This window comes from Malassezia globosa, assembly GCF_000181695.2.
Source record: "Malassezia globosa CBS 7966 chromosome Unknown mgl_sf_11.1, whole genome shotgun sequence".
In the NCBI taxonomy this organism is placed as follows: domain Eukaryota; kingdom Fungi; phylum Basidiomycota; class Malasseziomycetes; order Malasseziales; family Malasseziaceae; genus Malassezia; species Malassezia globosa.
Genome location: NW_001849859.1, coordinates 145,001 through 162,352, shown reverse-complemented (window position 1 = coordinate 162,352; position 17,352 = coordinate 145,001). Strand labels below are relative to the sequence as shown.

The window sequence follows — 17,352 nt, the reverse complement described above, 5'->3', positions numbered from 1 at the left end:
GGTGAAGATCGGCCGAAGATTCTGAGCGTTTCTCATTCACTGGCTCCTGTGGAGAGGATGGGACGTCAGTTTCCAGGTGACTCGACATATTTAAGCGTGCACGTATTTACTTTAGATATCTATACATAGTATGAGCGAGTTTCATTGCGGCAGCGGTAAGGGCAAGGGCGGCGGCGGGGGTGGTGATTCCGGAATATTAGGATCTTGCAGCGACGAGATTCCGAAGGACGGGGCTTGTTGAGAAGACTCGTAGCTCGGCAAGCTAATCCACTCGAAGGAGGTTTTCGAGTGAGTTATTTTGATTGGTATAATAATAACAATATCGAGGATCCGTGACTTCAATGGTGCTAATTCATTTACTTGGATCTTTTCAACACGTATAGTGATGGTGAGGTTATGATGAACTGCAACATTTGATTTAGGATGCTGGCAGGAAATATTAATAACCTTCTGGCGACCCATAGTCACAGGTAGATCAAGCTTGAGATGCCATGGACCGAGTGGGTTCAGTGGTGCCAAACGGGTCTCTTCTTCTTCGAATATTCGACGTTGAGCAGCCGCTTCGATGTACGGAAGCAGGGGCGAAGTCTCAAGAGCGCGCGGATCTTCGTGTGTGAGAGGTAGCAAAGGATCGTTGACTGACTCATTCTGAAGCCTGACGAGATTCCACTTGAGCGGCTTCTCTGAACGTGATATTCGTCTTTCTTTCGCGTAATATTCAGTCTTTTCTTCAAGAGTAAAAGAAATTCGATGCACACGGGTTTTGCCAATAGGAATCATTGTTAAATGAACAGGGATCTTGGTTGTGACTGGAAAGCTATTACCTTCAATTTCCACTGAGTATGAAAGCATATCATCACATACTCGATCAACGAAAATGGAATCAGTAAGTGGGGACGGCTCTTGATGGGGAATCTGGACAAGCGTAACTTCGCGCTGTGAGGAGAGATTGCTTGTCAGCGGGCCGCTACGAAACACAGTCGCTTTCAACACATATGTAACATGTCCAAACTCAGCATGCAAAGTCGGAGGCAAATCGAATGGAAGCGAAATACTAAACGGATATTCATATTCGCCTTTTCCCAATTCAAACCATTCCGCTGGCACAAATGATGCTTGGTTTGCTGCATTTAAAGGCTCTAGAATCGGAGCAGCTTCTTGAGTAGGAGAAATTTTTGGCGATCTTAAACCGTCAATAATACCACGCATCGATAGTCGCGTATTGGGTGGTGCTCGAGTTGGCATAGATGACCTCTCCCGTTCACGAAATCGTTCCCACACATCATCTGGCCGCATGTACATTGGCGTTTGCGAGCCTCGCCTAGACTGATTTCTCACTTCTCCATGACGTGCCTCTGTCGAATGTCCCAAAGAGACAGGCGTTCCCTCGCTGGTACGGAAGATACTAGTACCCAGTCGCGTGATCTCGACCTGTTCAATAACATCCATGCCATGCTGTTTTAAACCTTCAGGCCAGTCTGTGCGAGTGGTTCCAGTGAATGTAATATTGATATCTTTTACACGAGTAGGCTTTGCTAAAGACAGACGCACAACGCCACGTACTTGCGGTGGCGTCATTTCAAGTTCTGAATCAAGAGTGGGCTGTGCATCTTATATTACTGTTAACAAGCTGAGAGGAGCATCGTACCTGGTTGAGTAGATCTGTTGCTTCTCTTTTTCATGAAGACCGCTGGTTCCGAAACTACGTTAGTGCAAACCGAGACATACGTGAGATCTCGACAACAGGCGGCATTGTGTCGATGTCGAGCTGGTCAAAGCTTCCATGATTAAATGACGCATCTGATAATTCTTGAACACGAGCGAATGTGACAAAAATCACGGGACTTGCCTAAAAACGGCAAATTGTGGCAATGACACACCAATTCCCGAATCCGCACCCTTACTTCAGCTCAACGAGTGCTTAAGTCGACTGCCATCAAATCAACGCACCAATACTCATGTCTTTGTCGACCTCTGCCTCGCTTCCGCCACTGCTGATCTCACCAAGACAATTGGCTGCAAAACTGAACTCAAAGCAGTCGCTGTGTATTCTGGATGCAACGTGGTTCCTCAACATGCCCAATGCGCCCGTGCGCAATGCGTATAAAGAGTATCTAAAAGGCCCCCGTATCCCAGGAGCCCTCTTCTGGGATGTTGATGCCGTATCAACGAAAGGGGATTCGGTTATGAATCTTCCGCACATGATGCCGAGCGGATCTTTGTTTGCTCAGGCTGCCGCGGCGAAGGGTATATCTCGGGATACTCATGTCGTCGTTTATGACTCACATGGGATATTTTCTGCGCCGCGAACAGCATTCACATTTTCAGCATTTGGCCACAAGGCCATCTCTGTCTTAGACGGAGGTCTTCCTGCTTGGATGGCTGCTGGTGAGGCTGTCGATTCCGCGTCGCTAGAAACGGAACCTTCATTGTCCAGGGGAACATATCCAGAACCTTCACTTGAGAGTGGAAGAGTCCGCTCGTTCCAAGAAATGCTCCACAACACAACCTTAGGCTCGAGTGCTCAGATCGTTTTGGATGCTCGTCCCAAGGAGCGTTTCGATGGAAAAATTCCCGAGCCACGTCCTAATATGGCAAGTGGTCATATTCCCCATGCCCTTTCAATGCCATTCATGTCTGTCCTCGACAAGCACGAGGTCAACGGTCAATCTTTCACTACAATGAAACCGCAGCATGAACTCTGGAAGGTAGTCTCGCGCATTTTAGGAGAGGAGGGCATGGAAAAACTTCGTCATGACGGGTCAGCGCAGGGTTCTGTTGGCGTTACGTTTTCTTGTGGAAGCGGAATGACGGCATGCATTTTGTGGCTTGCGCTTCAACAACTCGGTATCAACGGTGCTATCTACGACGAGAGCTGGTCGGGCTGGGGCCGTCGTGCGGCCAATGGTGAGGCGCCTGTGGAATCGACACAGTCATAACGTGAAATGTAGGGAATACGAGCGTGCAACGCGAACCTCCCATCATAGCAAAACATTGTCGTAAGGTACTCGGTTTAGCGATCCTCCAGCCATTGTTCGTTGAACGTTGGAAGAAAATACAGTCTTGTCACGCCTGAGGTCTTCAGCAGCTTCTGCTGGAGTCAGCGGTTGTGCAATTACGTGCCTTTGTTGAGTGGATCATCGGCGTTCGGATCGAGGAACAAGAACAAAAGACCCACGACGACTGAGTTGAGATTTAAGATAGGGTTCCACTCTTCGCGCAAAATGTTAAGGCAAACATTGCCATCAAGGTCAAGATTGGGATGATAAACCTGTACGCATATGTTAGCACCACGAGTCCACAAACTTACTCTTTGAAGACATTTCACTTTTGGTGGGTCATGTGGATAGTTGTCGTTCGCAGATATGGAAAAGCGGAATTTACCACCCCTGTACATCCCCTCATCTGGACTAATCAAAAGCTCAAACCTCTTGATGTTAGTTGGGTCAGGAAACTGCGTTTCCATCGTGGGCGGGAGCTCTAACTCAGACAAATCTGCATGGCGTAAGACGCAAAGATCTACATGCCTTTCTGGATGCGGATAAGAGCAGGAGATGTCTTCGGGCGCTGCTTGCGTGCCTCATCAGCTTCTTTGCGCTGACTCCAAAGCTTCGGTGTGAGTCCCCTTACGCGTGCGCACGCACATTGATCATGTTGGTGTTCGAAGTGTCAGTGCGAACAATCGCCAGCTGACTAAGCCCGGTTCCATTCGGACCTGTCTGTCTTCACGATTTGTGCTAATTCTTTGACTAGGAACTTTTCAGAACGAGTCATGCCAGCGACAGCTGAGGCAGCTGATGCTGCGACGCAAGCTACTGATGCATTTAGTACTAAGCTAGAGGAGAACAAGCTTCCTGAGGGTCAAGAGCGTGGTCCAGAGGAGGAGGAAGACGATGACGACGATGAAACGCCAGCCCCGGGTGATGCTGAGAAAAAAAAGAAGAAGAAAAAGAAGAGCGGTGCAAAGAAGAAGAAGAGTAAGACTGCTAAAGCTGTAATGGAACAGACGGAGCCTCCGTCGATTGGGCTTACGAAGATGTTCCCCAACGGTGTGTTTCCTGTGGGTGAAGTGCAGCAGTACGACGAGACCAAGTTCGATGAATCGCGCAAACGCGTAACCGGCGAAGAGCTTCGTGAGCGTGAGCGACTCATACAGGAGAAAGACGGATTTAACTACAACTTTATTCGCCGTGCTGCTGAAGTACACCGTCAAGTCAGACAGTATGCCCAGCGCACGATTAAACCCGGCATGTCTATGACGGAGATTGCCAATATGATCGAGGATGGCACGCGTGCATTGGTGGAAGTGAATGGCTTCGAAAGCGGCATCGGATTCCCCACTGGATTGAGTCTCAACGAAGTTGCTGCCCATTACACACCAAATGCTGGCGACAAGCGGATCCTTCAGAGTGGTGACGTGCTGAAGGTCGATTTTGGTGTTCAAGTCAAGGGTCGCATTGTTGACAGTGCATTCACCATGAACTTTGAGCCTACCTACGACCCACTGTTGGCTGCTGTGAGGGCTGCGACAAATACTGGTGTGAAAGAAGCTGGTATTGATGCACGCCTTGGCGAAGTTGGCGCAGCCATTCAGGAGGTGATGGAGAGTCATGAGTTTGAGGCTGAGGGAAAGACACACCAGGTGAAGTGCATTCGGAACCTTCAGGGTCACGACATTGCTCCCTACCGCATTCATGGTGGAAAGTCAGTGCCGATTGTAGCCGTCCCGAATCTAGATGTCAAGATGGAAGAGGGCGAGACTTTTGCCATCGAGACATTCGGTTCGACCGGTCGTGGCTACGTTGTTGACTCGGGCGAATGCTCGCACTACGCACGCCAAGCGAACCCACCGCATGTATCTTTGCGTATCAACAGTGCTCGTCAGCTCCTTTACACCATTAACAAGAACTTTGGTTCCTTGCCATTCTGCCGGCGGTACCTCGATCGTCTCGGTGAGCAGAACTACTTGCTGGGACTGCGCCACCTTGTATCGCAAGGTGTGGTTCAAGATTACCCACCTCTGGCCGACGTGCCCGGCTGTATGACAGCCCAGTTTGAACACACGATTTTGTTGCGTCCAACGTGCAAAGAAGTGGTGTCACGTGGTGATGACTATTAAATTGCATGCCTTCGTGCACACAAAATGGATCGACCCAGTAGCAATGATGCGAATAGCGCGGTACCTAGCGTAATGAGGTGCACTACTAGGTTCAGTGAAGCATTTCCCACGGGCATTTCGATTACGCTGGACGTTTCAGCCTCAGGCATACTTGCCGATTCATACAACATGAATGCATCCAAATATTGGGCGAGCTTTGATGCAAGATGTGCATGTGTTGAAGGAACAAGTAGCGAAGCATCAATCGGATCCCAATCTTTATCAGCTAAAGGCTTATCACAAGCAGCAAGAAAAAGTGGAATGTCTGGCATTAGCTCGGTTTCGACATAGTGTTCCTTCAAGCAAGCTTTTGTGTACTGAAGAGCCAAATTAATCACTTGCACACTTCTCTCAAGGAGGGGCACAACGACCCGAGTCCAAAGTGACTGAACCAGCGTTGGCAATTGTTCCACTAGAGATAGGCGCTTTAGCCATGAAAAATCCGCATTCACCGTATTCTCACTATTCACTGCTTCAATAGGTGGTAAGTAACGCAAGTGTAACGGCACATTTACTTCAAGATTTGTTGAACCGTCTAGCACAAGCAGGAGCGTCGAGTATTCACAAGCTTCGTCAACACAAACTGCCTCTGATGCTTCTCCTCGGTCGCCTTCCCACCACATCCGTGGTATCGCTTCAATCGAACGCGCTGTAGTGTTCCGCTTGGACCAGCCTACAGGCTTCTCGAGTTCCAGCGTACCGAACAACTTGGCGCTCCGCACGAGCTGCGCTTCAGACAAGCGTGCAGTGAATGGATCAAAGTATAGTGCTGGAGGTAATGATACAAGGGCGATTGTATGACATGTTGGAGGGGACGCGGGAACCTTCAGCGTAAGCTGTGGCGCGAACGACGCCACATTTGACCAAGCATAACTGCCGCTATTCATGATGTGTGGGGATCAATGGGGATGGGCTAGCGAAGGGACCAACTCATCACGTGAACTACACATACAACAATCTCGATTGGTCCATCCGCACTCTCAAAAGGACAACCCTCGTGCGTGGTTGACGATAGTTCAATCATATTGCAGTCACTTCTGCGTCAAAATTTCAGCATCACACCCACTTACAAACCATGAAATCCATGGAGAAAGAACGTGATACGAATTCTTTAAGCTGCGACGTCCCTCGACAAGTATGTACGCAAGCGTCTACGGGTGAATTTGCTGTTTCCGATAGGGACGAAGATACTACAATTGAGCTGTCGAGACCCATGCCCGCACCAGACCCTGTCAAACGACAACAATTTGAAGAAAAATTAGCATCTACCCCACTGGGGTCTACATCGGATGGACTGCTGACTCTTCTCCGAGATCACCCAGAGTTGGTTTCAAATCGACTGGCACAGGAAGCTGAACGCATTTTACCGGATGAGTCTGTGACGGCACCTCGCTTAAATGCATCATCCGTATCCAATTATGCACAATCTGTGTACGAGGGAGGCAACGTGACAAGCACGTTATTTCCGAACAAAACAGCACATTCGTCACCGAATGTGGCTCCCACGATTCCAATGACTCGTGCTGATTCTCAGTACTCCTTGCCTGACACGGCGAGGAATACGTTGAATTCAATGGGCGATCCTACTATTCACACATCTGTGCTGCGCCAATCATCTACAAAAAAAAGAGTTTCTCGTTCAATGTCTATTTCACGCAATCTTGGTGAACAAAGCAATAAGCCAGATTTTAGTGGCGAAAAAATCGTCGTCGCGATGGTAGGCTTGCCCGCGCGAGGCAAAAGTTATCTGAGCAACAAACTTATGCGTTATCTTCACTGGCGTGAGTACGAAGTGCGTGTTTTCAATGTTGGTCAGCTTCGTCGTGCGCGTGCACGTGAGGTTTTTGGACAGACGAATTCTTCAACACACACGGCAAGTTTCTTTGACTCTTTGAACGTTGAAGCAAAAAAGAAACGGGATGTGCTTGCACATGAGTGTCTTGAACAGCTCATCGCTTGGCTCAAAACAGGCGGTAATGTGGGGATTCATGACGCTACGAACACGACCAAGGCACGTCGAAAGCAAATTGCGGATCGTGTCGCACAAGAACCTGGCATGAGGTTGTTTTTCTTAGAATCGACGTGCACAGACCCGAAGCTGATCGAAGAAAATGTAGAAGTCAAGGTCCGTGGCACGGATCCGGACTATGCTCATTTGACCAGGGAACAAGCGAAAGAAGACTTCTTGCGTCGAATCAAGCACTACGAGGCTGTGTATGAACCGCTCGATGCAGATGGCACCGAAAGTCATTACACGTACTGCAAGATCATTGATGTTGGCCGCTCTGCTACCATGAATTTAATTTCAAGCTACCTTGAGTCCCAAATTGCTTTTTATCTACTCAACCTGCACATTGCACCACGCAACATCTTCATCTCGCGCCATGGTGAATCACAATATAACGTTGAGGGCAAGATCGGCGGAGATTCAGATTTATCCGAACGTGGCTGGGCGTATGCACGAGCTCTTCCACAACTTATCCAAGATCATATTGGTGACGAGCCATTGACCGTCTGGCACAGTTCACTACGTCGCACTGCGCAGACAGCCGGCTTTCTCAAATATCCAAAGCTTATGTGGAAATCACTTGATGAACTCGATGCAGGCGTATGTGACAGCATGACATACACAGAAATTGCAGAATTCTATCCTGAAGATTATGCTAGCCGAGACGACGACAAATTTAACTATCGTTACCGTGGTGGCGAGAGCTACCGGGACCTAGTCGTGAGACTTGAACCTGTCATTATGGAGCTGGAACGGCAGAACAATATCCTAATTATTGGACATCAAGCCATTATCCGGGCATTGTACGCATATTTTATGGGCTACGACCAAAACGAATTGCCTTATATCAAAGTACCACTTCACACAGTCATCCAGCTGACACCCAAGGCATATGGTTGTGACGAGAAAAGATACGAGCTCCCGATCGAGGCCGTGGATACCCATCGCGAACGACCGAGCAGGTCTTTATCGAACTCTATCAGTGATCTGCGCTTGGAAGGTGACGAGGCCCTAGAGACAAACGCAGCCACAGGTAAATCTTCCTCGTAACACTGTATGTAAAATAATCCAGTCGACAATGTTAGCGCCAATGCGACATGCGCAATTCTTCTTTGATTCGCTGCTGAACTTTTGTACTGACAACTGGCCCCCAGTAGGTAGTCGGATCTGCATTGCAAGATAAAACATGCTGTTCATGGCGACGGGCCTGTGGGCGAGTGAATAGGACCACATTGTTGTAATCTAGCGGCAATCTGGGGTCCCAGCGTTGAAATTGACCGGTCGACAACGTTTCAAATGGAGGAACCACAGTTCGGCCACGGAAAACTTCTTCAAAGAGATATGCAATGTCATTTACACTAAATGGAATTCGCACCCTGGGTGGCGGACCCTTCTCGTTGACCATATGATAATTGGGAGGCACATCATCGTCAGTCAGAGGTCGTCGATTTGATGGTAATGTATGCGTTCTCTCGTCAACAGGCGGCGATGGATACCGCGATTCCGTCACGTTCAAATCGGCAAAAAGTTTCTCATACAATTTTCGCCGGCCCTTGATGGGTAAAGGCTCGAGTTTGTACTTGGCTAGATCACATAGAATATAAGTTGCTGCGGCAAGTCCAAACATAGCGGGTATAGGCCCAAGAACAGGAAGTATGCGAACTCGGAAGTCTTCGAAAGCGGCAAGTTCGTTCACAGCGCCTTTTTCAAACTCTTCGTCTGGTAGCGGCAAAAGATGAGTGCTAGATTTCTCAGTCGAATATACACAGGGGATCGTCCATGAGGTCTCATTATTGGAATCAATCGACGTTTTGGCGGACATCTTAGACTCGTCACTGCCGGAAGGTGGAATAAGAGGAATGCCAGCTACTCGGAGTTCGCGTCGCACTACACGGGCAAGTGGATCTTCGGCCGTGGTAGATATATCGCTAATCTGCACGCGACTTGGATCTGCCTTAGCGCCCGCACCCATCGACGAAAACACTTTGATTCTACGCAAAGCGCAGTACTTGATTAGCTCAACTTTGGTGTCGAGGTTATCGATAGCATCCACAACATAGGTCGGTGATCCGGCAAGAAGACGATCAGCATCACTTTCGCGGAATAAGTCAACATAGGCCTCAATGTCAGCCCACGGCGCTACCCGATGGAAATACTGCTGGCAGCACACAACCTTGGGGCGACCAACATCCGCCAGAGTGGCACACGCGTGTCGATTCAACGATGAAAGAGACACTTGGTCAAAGTCAATTATGCGGATGTGACCTACTCCTGAGCGAAGAAGCATAAGCGCTGTCCAACTACCAACGCCACCAGCACCAACAACAATGACAAAACTGTCACGAATCGTCTTCATGCCCTCTTCACCCAAAAAGCTGTAATTGCGACTGAGCTGCTCTCGAATCAAAGACTCATCATACGAGCCCCTACTTGCCTCCAATTTACTGTGGGATGCAGCATTAACACGGTTTTCTGGGATGTGCGCATCAGAGGAAGGCGGATGTTGAGCTGCCTCTTTTTTCAACGCTCGTTTGCGCCGGCGTCGAACTTGCCTCTGAAAGCCCAATATTGTGGCTATCGATAACAGCGAAGAACCGAGAGCCACAGCCCCGAGCATCACAGCCAAACGTGCAGAAAGCCCGTGCGCAGGCAGAACCGCCGATGCACCGGTCATGACTGTTGGTGCTCGCGTGGAGAGTATGCGTGCGTGTCAAGCAGCGTGTGCGAATCGAGTCTCATAGTGTGGCGAGATTTCTCGTATTCACGTGACCTCACCTAAAAATTTTCAGTGGCGGACGAGTAGCACGTACGCCTTGACTTGATACGTGTGAGCAGAAGGGACGATGGACATTACGCGCGCGATAACGTCGCACGTAAAGTCCGCATCGTTTTCATTCCTGACCGCAGATGAGGTGAGAAGCATCTCCGTGCGTCAGGTAGTGAATCCAATTCTGCTCGACAATGCAAATGCTCCGACGATCGGTGGTCTGTACGACCCAGCCTTTGGACCGATGCGTTTAGACGACATTTGCCAAACGTGTCATATGAATCATTTTGAATGCCCTGGACACTTTGGCCATATTGAGCTGCCTGCCCCAGTCTTTCATCCTTTGTTCATGAACCATGCATACTCGCTCTTGCGCGGTACTTGTTTGTACTGTCATCATTTTAAAATTTCGAAGATGGCACTCGCTAAATATACTGCGCAATTCCATTTGCTCGAGTATGGACTTGTGGATGAGGCAGAAAGAATCGCAAATGAACAGTTCCGTGGTCCCCACAGTGCAGGTGTCGATGTTGTTGAAGAAGGTGCAAACGAAGACGGCGACGATGACGACGACGAGCCATTAGCTCAACTTCAGAACGACAACCAGCCAGCTGAGACTGTCGATGATTTTATCAGGCGAATTCGTCAGGCTGTGCATAGATTAACAGCCCAGGCCCGGAAATGCGGTATCCGCCGGAATGCTGACAAGGGTATGGCTACATACTCGGCGCGTCGAGATTTGCGTAATCTTTTTCTAAAAGATATCATGCGCCGTCGCTGCGAGCGATGTCAGGCGATCAACCCGACTTTGCGGAAAGATGGTTTTGTCAAAATAACCGAGCGTGACTTGTCAGCTCGAGACCATGCTATCCATGAAGCTCGCGGCATCAAGCGGCAAAATGTGTTGATGGATCGAGCGTCGACCATGACTGTGCGAGATACAAATGGCCAAACTATAAGAGCAGCTGGAAATGAGCCTGATTCAGAGAGCACGATTGAAACCGCTATAACTCTGAAAGAGGCTCGTAAACTGAGCAAAGAGGCTGGCGATCACACCCGCGTTGTTCCAGCAAGCGAGTGCCGGGCCAACTTGCGCCGTTTGTTTGCAAATGAAAGCGAAATCTGTTCGCTCATTTTTGGACGACATCCTATGTTTGGCAGCACGCCGGCACCCAGTGCTGATGTGTTCTTTCTAGAGGTCATTTGTGTTACACCCACCCGATTCCGTCCCGCTAGTGTTATGGGTGATCAGACGTTTGAAAACCCCCAAAATGAGCTCTTGACCAAAATCTTGAATACTGCATTTTTCGTTCGTGATTGTAATGAGCGTGCTCAAGTGTATCAAACAAAGGCGAATTACCCTGTTCTTGATGAAATGAACGAGCAGCAAGCGATAACTGCGCAAAAACAATGGGAGATGGATCGTCGTGCTGCTATGGACCAACTTCTTTCTGCCATCATGCAGCTCCAAGTGAGTGTGAATTGCTATATGGACTCGAGCAAGAATCCCGCACCACAACGGCAAGGCCAAGCCGCCACGCCGGGTGTAAAGCAAGGCTTGGAGAAAAAGGAGGGTCTCTTCCGTAAGCACATGATGGGCAAGCGAGTCAACTTTGCTGCACGTTCTGTCATTTCGCCCGATGTAAACATTGAAACTAATGAAATCGGTGTGCCACCTGTCTTTGCCAAACGCCTGACATATCCTGAGCCGGTTACAGTACACAACTACGAACTTATGCGCCAGCTGGTGATCAACGGCCCCGATGTTTATCCAGGTGCGCATGCTGTTCGTGGAGAAGACGGTACAGACACACTTCTTAAAAACCTGAGCGTCGAAGAGCGGACTGCGCTTGCAAATCAACTGTTGACGCCGCAAGGGCAAACGTCGAGACAGGCGCGTGGCACGTTTGGAGGCATTGGTGGCACACTTCGCACGCCTGTCATCAACAAGCAAGTCTTGCGGCATCTACGTACCGGCGATATTCTTGTCATGAATAGACAACCAACGCTACACAAACCATCCATGATGGCACACCGCGCACGGGTTCTGCAAGGCGAACGAACAATCCGTATGCATTACGCGAACTGTAATTCGTACAATGCTGACTTTGACGGTGATGAAATGAACATGCATTTCCCCCAAAGTCAAATGGCACGTGCTGAATGCTATAATATTGCAAATACGGACAACCAATATCTCGTGCCCACAAGCGGCAATCCTCTTCGTGGTTTAATCCAGGACCATGTCGTTGGTGGTGTGTGGATGACGTGCAAAAACACTTTGTATACTCGGGATGAGTACCAGCAATTCATCTTCGGAGCTATTCGTCCAGAAACGTACGGCCAAGGCGGACGCATTCGAACGCTCCCTCCGGCGATCTTAAAGCCTAAGCCTCGCTGGACGGGTAAGCAAGTAATCTCAACAATTTTATGCAACGTGACGCCTCCTCATGCTCAAGGACTGAACATGGACGCTAAGGCTCGTGTCGGCGCCAAGTACTGGGGTGAACAGCACAAGGAAGAAGAGATGGTCGTTGTGCGTGATGGTGAGCTTCTCACTGGTGTGCTGGACAAGTCTCAGATCGGTGCATCAGCCTATGGTCTGGTTCATGCCGTTTATGAAATTTACGGAGCTGAAAGTGCGGGTCGTCTTCTGTCAATCTTTTCGCGCTTGTTCACAATGTGGCTTCAGCACAATGCTTTTTCGTGTCGTATGGACGATTTGGTGCTCAGTTCTGAGGGCGACGCAACGCGACAAAAAATTCTCAAAGACGGAGCCACACATGGCCTTGAGGCTGCACTCAATAATGTTGGTCTTGGTGATGGAGATTCAAAAGCTCCTGAAACACATCGTAATCTCCGCGTCCGTTTAGAAGAGGTATTGCGTGATGACAACAAACTTGCAGCTCTTGATGCAGCGATGATGTCTGCCTCAAACAAACTAACTTCTTCCGTCATTTCTTCGTGCATCCCTTCAGGCCTCTGGCGCGTATTCCCTGAGAACAACATGCAGATGATGGCTGTTTCTGGAGCCAAGGGAAGCGCTGTGAACGTGTCCTCGATTTCGTGCTTGTTAGGACCGCAAGCGCTTGAAGGCCGGCGTGTGCCGGTCATGGTTAGTGGTAAGACGCTTCCATCGTTTAAAGCCTTTGAAACTGCAGCACGGGCGGGCGGATTTGTCGCAGGTCGCTTTTTGACGGGCATTGCGCCGCAGGAGTACTACTTCCATTGTATGGCTGGTCGTGAAGGTCTCATTGACACGGCCGTGAAAACGTCCCGATCTGGCTACTTGCAACGCTGTCTTATCAAACATCTTGAAGGCATCTCGGTACAGTACGACCAGACTGTTCGAAACAGCGATGGTTTTGTACTCCAATTCCACTATGGTGAAGATTCTTTGGACGTGTCTAAGAGCAAGTATCTCGATCGCTTTGATTTCACGATCCAAAACTTTGAAAGCTATCGCCGGCGCTACAATCCTGTACAGCTGGAATCGACGATGGAAGTTGAGAAGGCTCCTGACTACATGAAGCGTGCACTCAAGAAACCTTACAAGTATGCTCCTGTCATGTCCGTATATTCACCTGCACGCCACTTTGGCTCCATGTCAGAAACGTTCGCGCAGAAGGTTGAGGATTATGTCTCGAAAAATCCTCGCGCGTTACTTGCTCGCAAAAAGAAAGACTCGGCCTCTGAAGGAGTACCTATGCAGCTCGCGCATCCGAAATTGAGCACCGAGGCTTTCCGAGCGATGACAAAGGTGCTGTATCATCGGGGATTGGTTGAGCCAGGAGAAAATGTAGGGTTGCTGGCTGCTCAGGGCATCGGTGAACCATCAACACAGATGACTCTTAACACGTTCCACTTTGCTGGTCATGGCGCAGCAAACGTGACGCTAGGCATTCCTCGTCTACGCGAAATTGTCATGACAGCGTCCAAAGATATCAAAACGCCAGTCATGAGGCTACCTATATTGGATGGCGTGACGAATGAGCAAATGCGCATATTCTGTAAAGATGGAAGTCGTTTGGTGTTGAGTCAAATTATTGAAGAAGCCACTGTGACTGAGCGTATGATGCCCAAGACTCCTGCCAATGGTTACCAGCGGCAAAAACTGTATACAGTTCGATTGCAATTCTACCCGGCGGATGAAGTGAAACAAGAGTACAACGCATCAACTGAGCACATATTGAGTGGTCTTGAAGCTACTTTCGTACCATTGGTCGAGCGCGAGATCGTTCGTGAACTAAAGCGCCTGCGTCGTGATCAAGTACGCCAGTCACAATCAATCGGCCGTGGAGAAACCTTCAATGAAAGCATGGCAGAACGTGATGCTGATGTACCTATATATCGAAACGCAGCTGCGAATGACAGTGATGACGAGGACGAGCGGCTGTCAGAAGCTGGTGATGATGATGACGACGCTACCGCAGCCAAGAGACGTGCCAATGCTGGTTCAAAGGTATCCTATGATGACGCTGCTGATGCTGAGGATGATCGTGCCAAGGATACGACTGATGACATTACGCGCGCTTTTAACGATGCTGACGACATCGAAGACGGTGATGAACAAGCGTTGTCCGCACAGAAAGACGTTGGCGACGAAGCCATTGATGCTCGTGTAACCGAACTCGATGAACGACTTCAGAATGAGAGCAAGTTTGTCGTTTCATTCCGTTTCGACAGTGTGGCTGGTGCATGGGCAGAATTTGATCTTCAAATGCTTAACAGCACGGAAAAGATGCTTCTGATCAATGTCATTGAGCGGGTCTGCCGAGCAAGCGTTGTGCATGAAATCCCCCGTATCAGCCGAATCATGATTCCTCCACCTGTTCCTGGCGATCCATCTGTGGCTTTGACTGCTGAAGGAATCAATCTCCCCGGCATGTGGGACTTTGGTTTCGGAGTTGTCGATCTTGATCGCATCTACTCAAATGATATTGGTGCACTGCTATATTGCTACGGTGTTGAGGCCGCTCGTGCTGCTATTGTCAGTGAGCTGAAAGGCATCTTCGACACCTACGGTATTGGCGTTTCAATGCGCCACATGTTCCTCATTGCTGACTACCAAACGGCATTTGGTGACTTCAGACCATTTAGCCGAGGTGGCCTTGCCGACGCACCTTCTCCGTTGCTTAAAGCTAGCTTCGAGATGACAATGGCATTCCTTAGCGGTGCGTCTTTATTCCAAGAGATGGACGACCTTACTTCACCATCAAGTAACATTGTTGTTGGCCGACCTGTGCGCTCAGGAACCGGAGCTACAACAGTCCATTTGCCCCTGGCGGCTGCTGCCTAATTGTAGACGAGGTAGAATGATTAGTCACAAATATCATTAGAGGAAATATCAAATGTTGGTTACATTAGCGATGTCAGTGTCTGTTGTTGCATCGTTATCAGCAGCAGTAGTGGCGGAGACCGTGTCTTCTTCCAGACGAAGTTGTTGCATGCAAAAAGACACATCAACACGCGGTGTTCGCCTGCCTGGCTGTAAATACCTAAATGCACGAGCAGGAAAAGGATGTCCTTCTGGTAGTGGCAATACATGACGCGCAGGTACACGGTTCGACAAAATTCCCCATGCAGTGCACACCCGGTAGCCTTTATTTTTTCGATGGCTCAAGATTAGAGCGGGAAGTCGATAAACATCTAAAGGCTTCCGATCAACGCCAGTGAGACTTACACTGACTCGTGTACCTCGTCGGAAGTAGACCTCACGTGGAATAGGTTCTTGGTTTACAATCGGTACAGAAGTTGTTTTCCGCGATTGCGACACCAGTGCGGAAGGATCATCGGACGATATCCTTTGAGATGATGATGAAGACGGTGATGGCGATGGAGATGGAGGAGGAGATGGAGAAGGGAGAGTTTCACTAGGAGGAGATAATGCCATCGGTGGCACAACTGAGCGGACTGGACTCGGAGTTGGTGGCCCGTTGGTATCAACCGAACTTTGGGATTGTTGTTGTTCATATTCCAATCCGAGCTCCATATTCGTAAGAGTTGGATCGAGTGGGTCTAATCGAGCAAGTCGCTGCCAACTTGGGGCACGACCAAATACCATCTCGAACGGTGTTCTTCGGGTGCTGGAGTGCACTGAAGTATTACACGCCAGAGCAATCGATGGCAATGAACGAGACCACCGATTTTCACCAAATCGATTACACCATTTGGCGATTAGATTCCGAACGTGACCATTGGCACGCTCGATGAGGCCTTGACTGCGCGGTCTACCCGACTGGCCACGTCTGATAAGAATTTGATGTTGCACAGCCACTTGAGTGATGAGGGCATTTACAAATTCTACGCCATTGTCAGTTTGCAATATCATGGGTGGGCCCATAGTAGCAATCCACTGCAAAAAGCAGCGCACCACATGTTTTCCGCGTCGACGACGCAAAGGGTACAGCATGCAAAAACGAGAGTAATGGTCTTTTATGTGAAGAATCCAGCGATACTTGCGATCTGGTTCTCTACGCATGTCAATAAGGTCCATCTGAACACGTTCCATTACCTCATGCGATGAAATTTTTTGCGTTGGTGCGGGTCGAGGCCCCGGGCGATGATCATGGCATAGCAAACAATGACGAAGCACCCAATCGACTGCCCGCTTTGGGATCCCATGATATCTCCGGGAGATTTCATACCATGTCTTACTTGTCCCTTGATGGTGAATGGCATTGTGTTCACGAACAATGACATCAAAAACTTCGTCATCAGGAATTACAAGAAGTGTCGCTTTTCCTTTTCTTGCATGGTAGTAGAGCTCACCACGCTCATTCAGAGAGTAGTTCTGACGCGTCTTCTGGATAAATGACAGCGAACATACGCCGTCTTTCAAAAGCTGTCGCGAGTTGTGGCCATTGGCAAGTGCATGCAGTACATGAAGTCTCATCAAGTATTGTTCGCGAATAACAACGCTCTTGAAAGTATTGCTCATAAGCCACTCGTCAAACAGGTTTCGATGCTCGTTGGTAAATCCCTCCTGAATTGGTACATGAGCCTGTGAAGAGGCATGCTCCAACCCTTCGTGAAGAGAGGCTTGATAACCCATGTTCCACCGAATATAATCGACGGGAGAAAAGATTGACCAGCAAAGTTTGCTGCATATTCTAAACACTTAGAGTTAGGAATGCCAGTGAATATTGTTAAGACGACTTCATGATTAAGGTGAAAAGTAATTCAAGATTTGGACACTATGTTCACTTTCGAAGATATAAATTTATTTTTTAATGTGTGAAATTGGCGAACATAAATTTGTCTCCACGTAAATTGCTGGGGCGCAGGTTTAATTTTAATCACCGTGCTCGGACCTATGAGTCTAGTTATTGATTTCGTAAGATTGTGTTTGACAATGCGTTGGTTTAATCTCCAAGATAATTTGGGTCACATTGTTGTTATGATACATAGCGTTTCATG

General features: G+C 48.8%; 8 protein-coding genes across 8 annotated transcripts; 4 read left to right on the top strand and 4 right to left on the bottom strand.

The window, feature by feature from the left end:
* Nucleotides 1-141: 141 nt before the first annotated feature.
* MGL_3958 (uncharacterized protein) lies at nt 142-1,578 on the bottom strand (the record flags this gene model as incomplete). Its single annotated transcript, XM_001728912.1, has 1 exon — nt 142-1,578. The coding sequence occupies one exon, from the start codon at nt 1,576-1,578 to the stop codon at nt 142-144; it is 1,437 nt and encodes a 478-aa protein (XP_001728964.1).
* Nucleotides 1,579-1,958: 380 nt separating this feature from the next.
* Nucleotides 1,959-2,939, top strand: MGL_3957 (uncharacterized protein; the record flags this gene model as incomplete). Its single annotated transcript, XM_001728911.1, has 1 exon — nt 1,959-2,939. The coding sequence occupies one exon, from the start codon at nt 1,959-1,961 to the stop codon at nt 2,937-2,939; it is 981 nt and encodes a 326-aa protein (XP_001728963.1).
* A 176-nt stretch (nt 2,940-3,115) lies between these two features.
* MGL_3956 (uncharacterized protein) lies at nt 3,116-3,466 on the bottom strand (the record flags this gene model as incomplete). The annotated part of the gene is made up of 2 exons (XM_001728910.1): nt 3,116-3,271; nt 3,311-3,466. 2 exons carry the CDS (start codon nt 3,464-3,466, stop codon nt 3,116-3,118), a joined length of 312 nt encoding a protein of 103 aa, XP_001728962.1.
* Nucleotides 3,467-3,772: 306 nt separating this feature from the next.
* On the top strand, nt 3,773-5,119 carry MGL_3955 (uncharacterized protein; the record flags this gene model as incomplete). The annotated part of the gene is made up of 1 exon (XM_001728909.1): nt 3,773-5,119. The coding sequence occupies one exon, from the start codon at nt 3,773-3,775 to the stop codon at nt 5,117-5,119; it is 1,347 nt and encodes a 448-aa protein (XP_001728961.1).
* Nucleotides 5,120-6,233: 1,114 nt separating this feature from the next.
* Nucleotides 6,234-8,216, top strand: MGL_3954 (uncharacterized protein; the record flags this gene model as incomplete). The annotated part of the gene is made up of 1 exon (XM_001728908.1): nt 6,234-8,216. One exon carries the CDS (start codon nt 6,234-6,236, stop codon nt 8,214-8,216), a length of 1,983 nt encoding a protein of 660 aa, XP_001728960.1.
* Nucleotides 8,217-8,247: 31 nt separating this feature from the next.
* On the bottom strand, nt 8,248-9,840 carry MGL_3953 (uncharacterized protein; the record flags this gene model as incomplete). Its single annotated transcript, XM_001728907.1, has 1 exon — nt 8,248-9,840. The coding sequence occupies one exon, from the start codon at nt 9,838-9,840 to the stop codon at nt 8,248-8,250; it is 1,593 nt and encodes a 530-aa protein (XP_001728959.1).
* A 370-nt stretch (nt 9,841-10,210) lies between these two features.
* On the top strand, nt 10,211-15,232 carry MGL_3952 (uncharacterized protein; the record flags this gene model as incomplete). Its single annotated transcript, XM_001728906.1, has 1 exon — nt 10,211-15,232. One exon carries the CDS (start codon nt 10,211-10,213, stop codon nt 15,230-15,232), a length of 5,022 nt encoding a protein of 1,673 aa, XP_001728958.1.
* A 59-nt stretch (nt 15,233-15,291) lies between these two features.
* On the bottom strand, nt 15,292-16,987 carry MGL_3951 (uncharacterized protein; the record flags this gene model as incomplete). The annotated part of the gene is made up of 2 exons (XM_001728905.1): nt 15,292-15,312; nt 15,617-16,987. The coding sequence occupies 2 exons, from the start codon at nt 16,985-16,987 to the stop codon at nt 15,292-15,294; spliced, it is 1,392 nt and encodes a 463-aa protein (XP_001728957.1).
* Between the last annotated feature and the right edge of the window lie 365 nt (nt 16,988-17,352).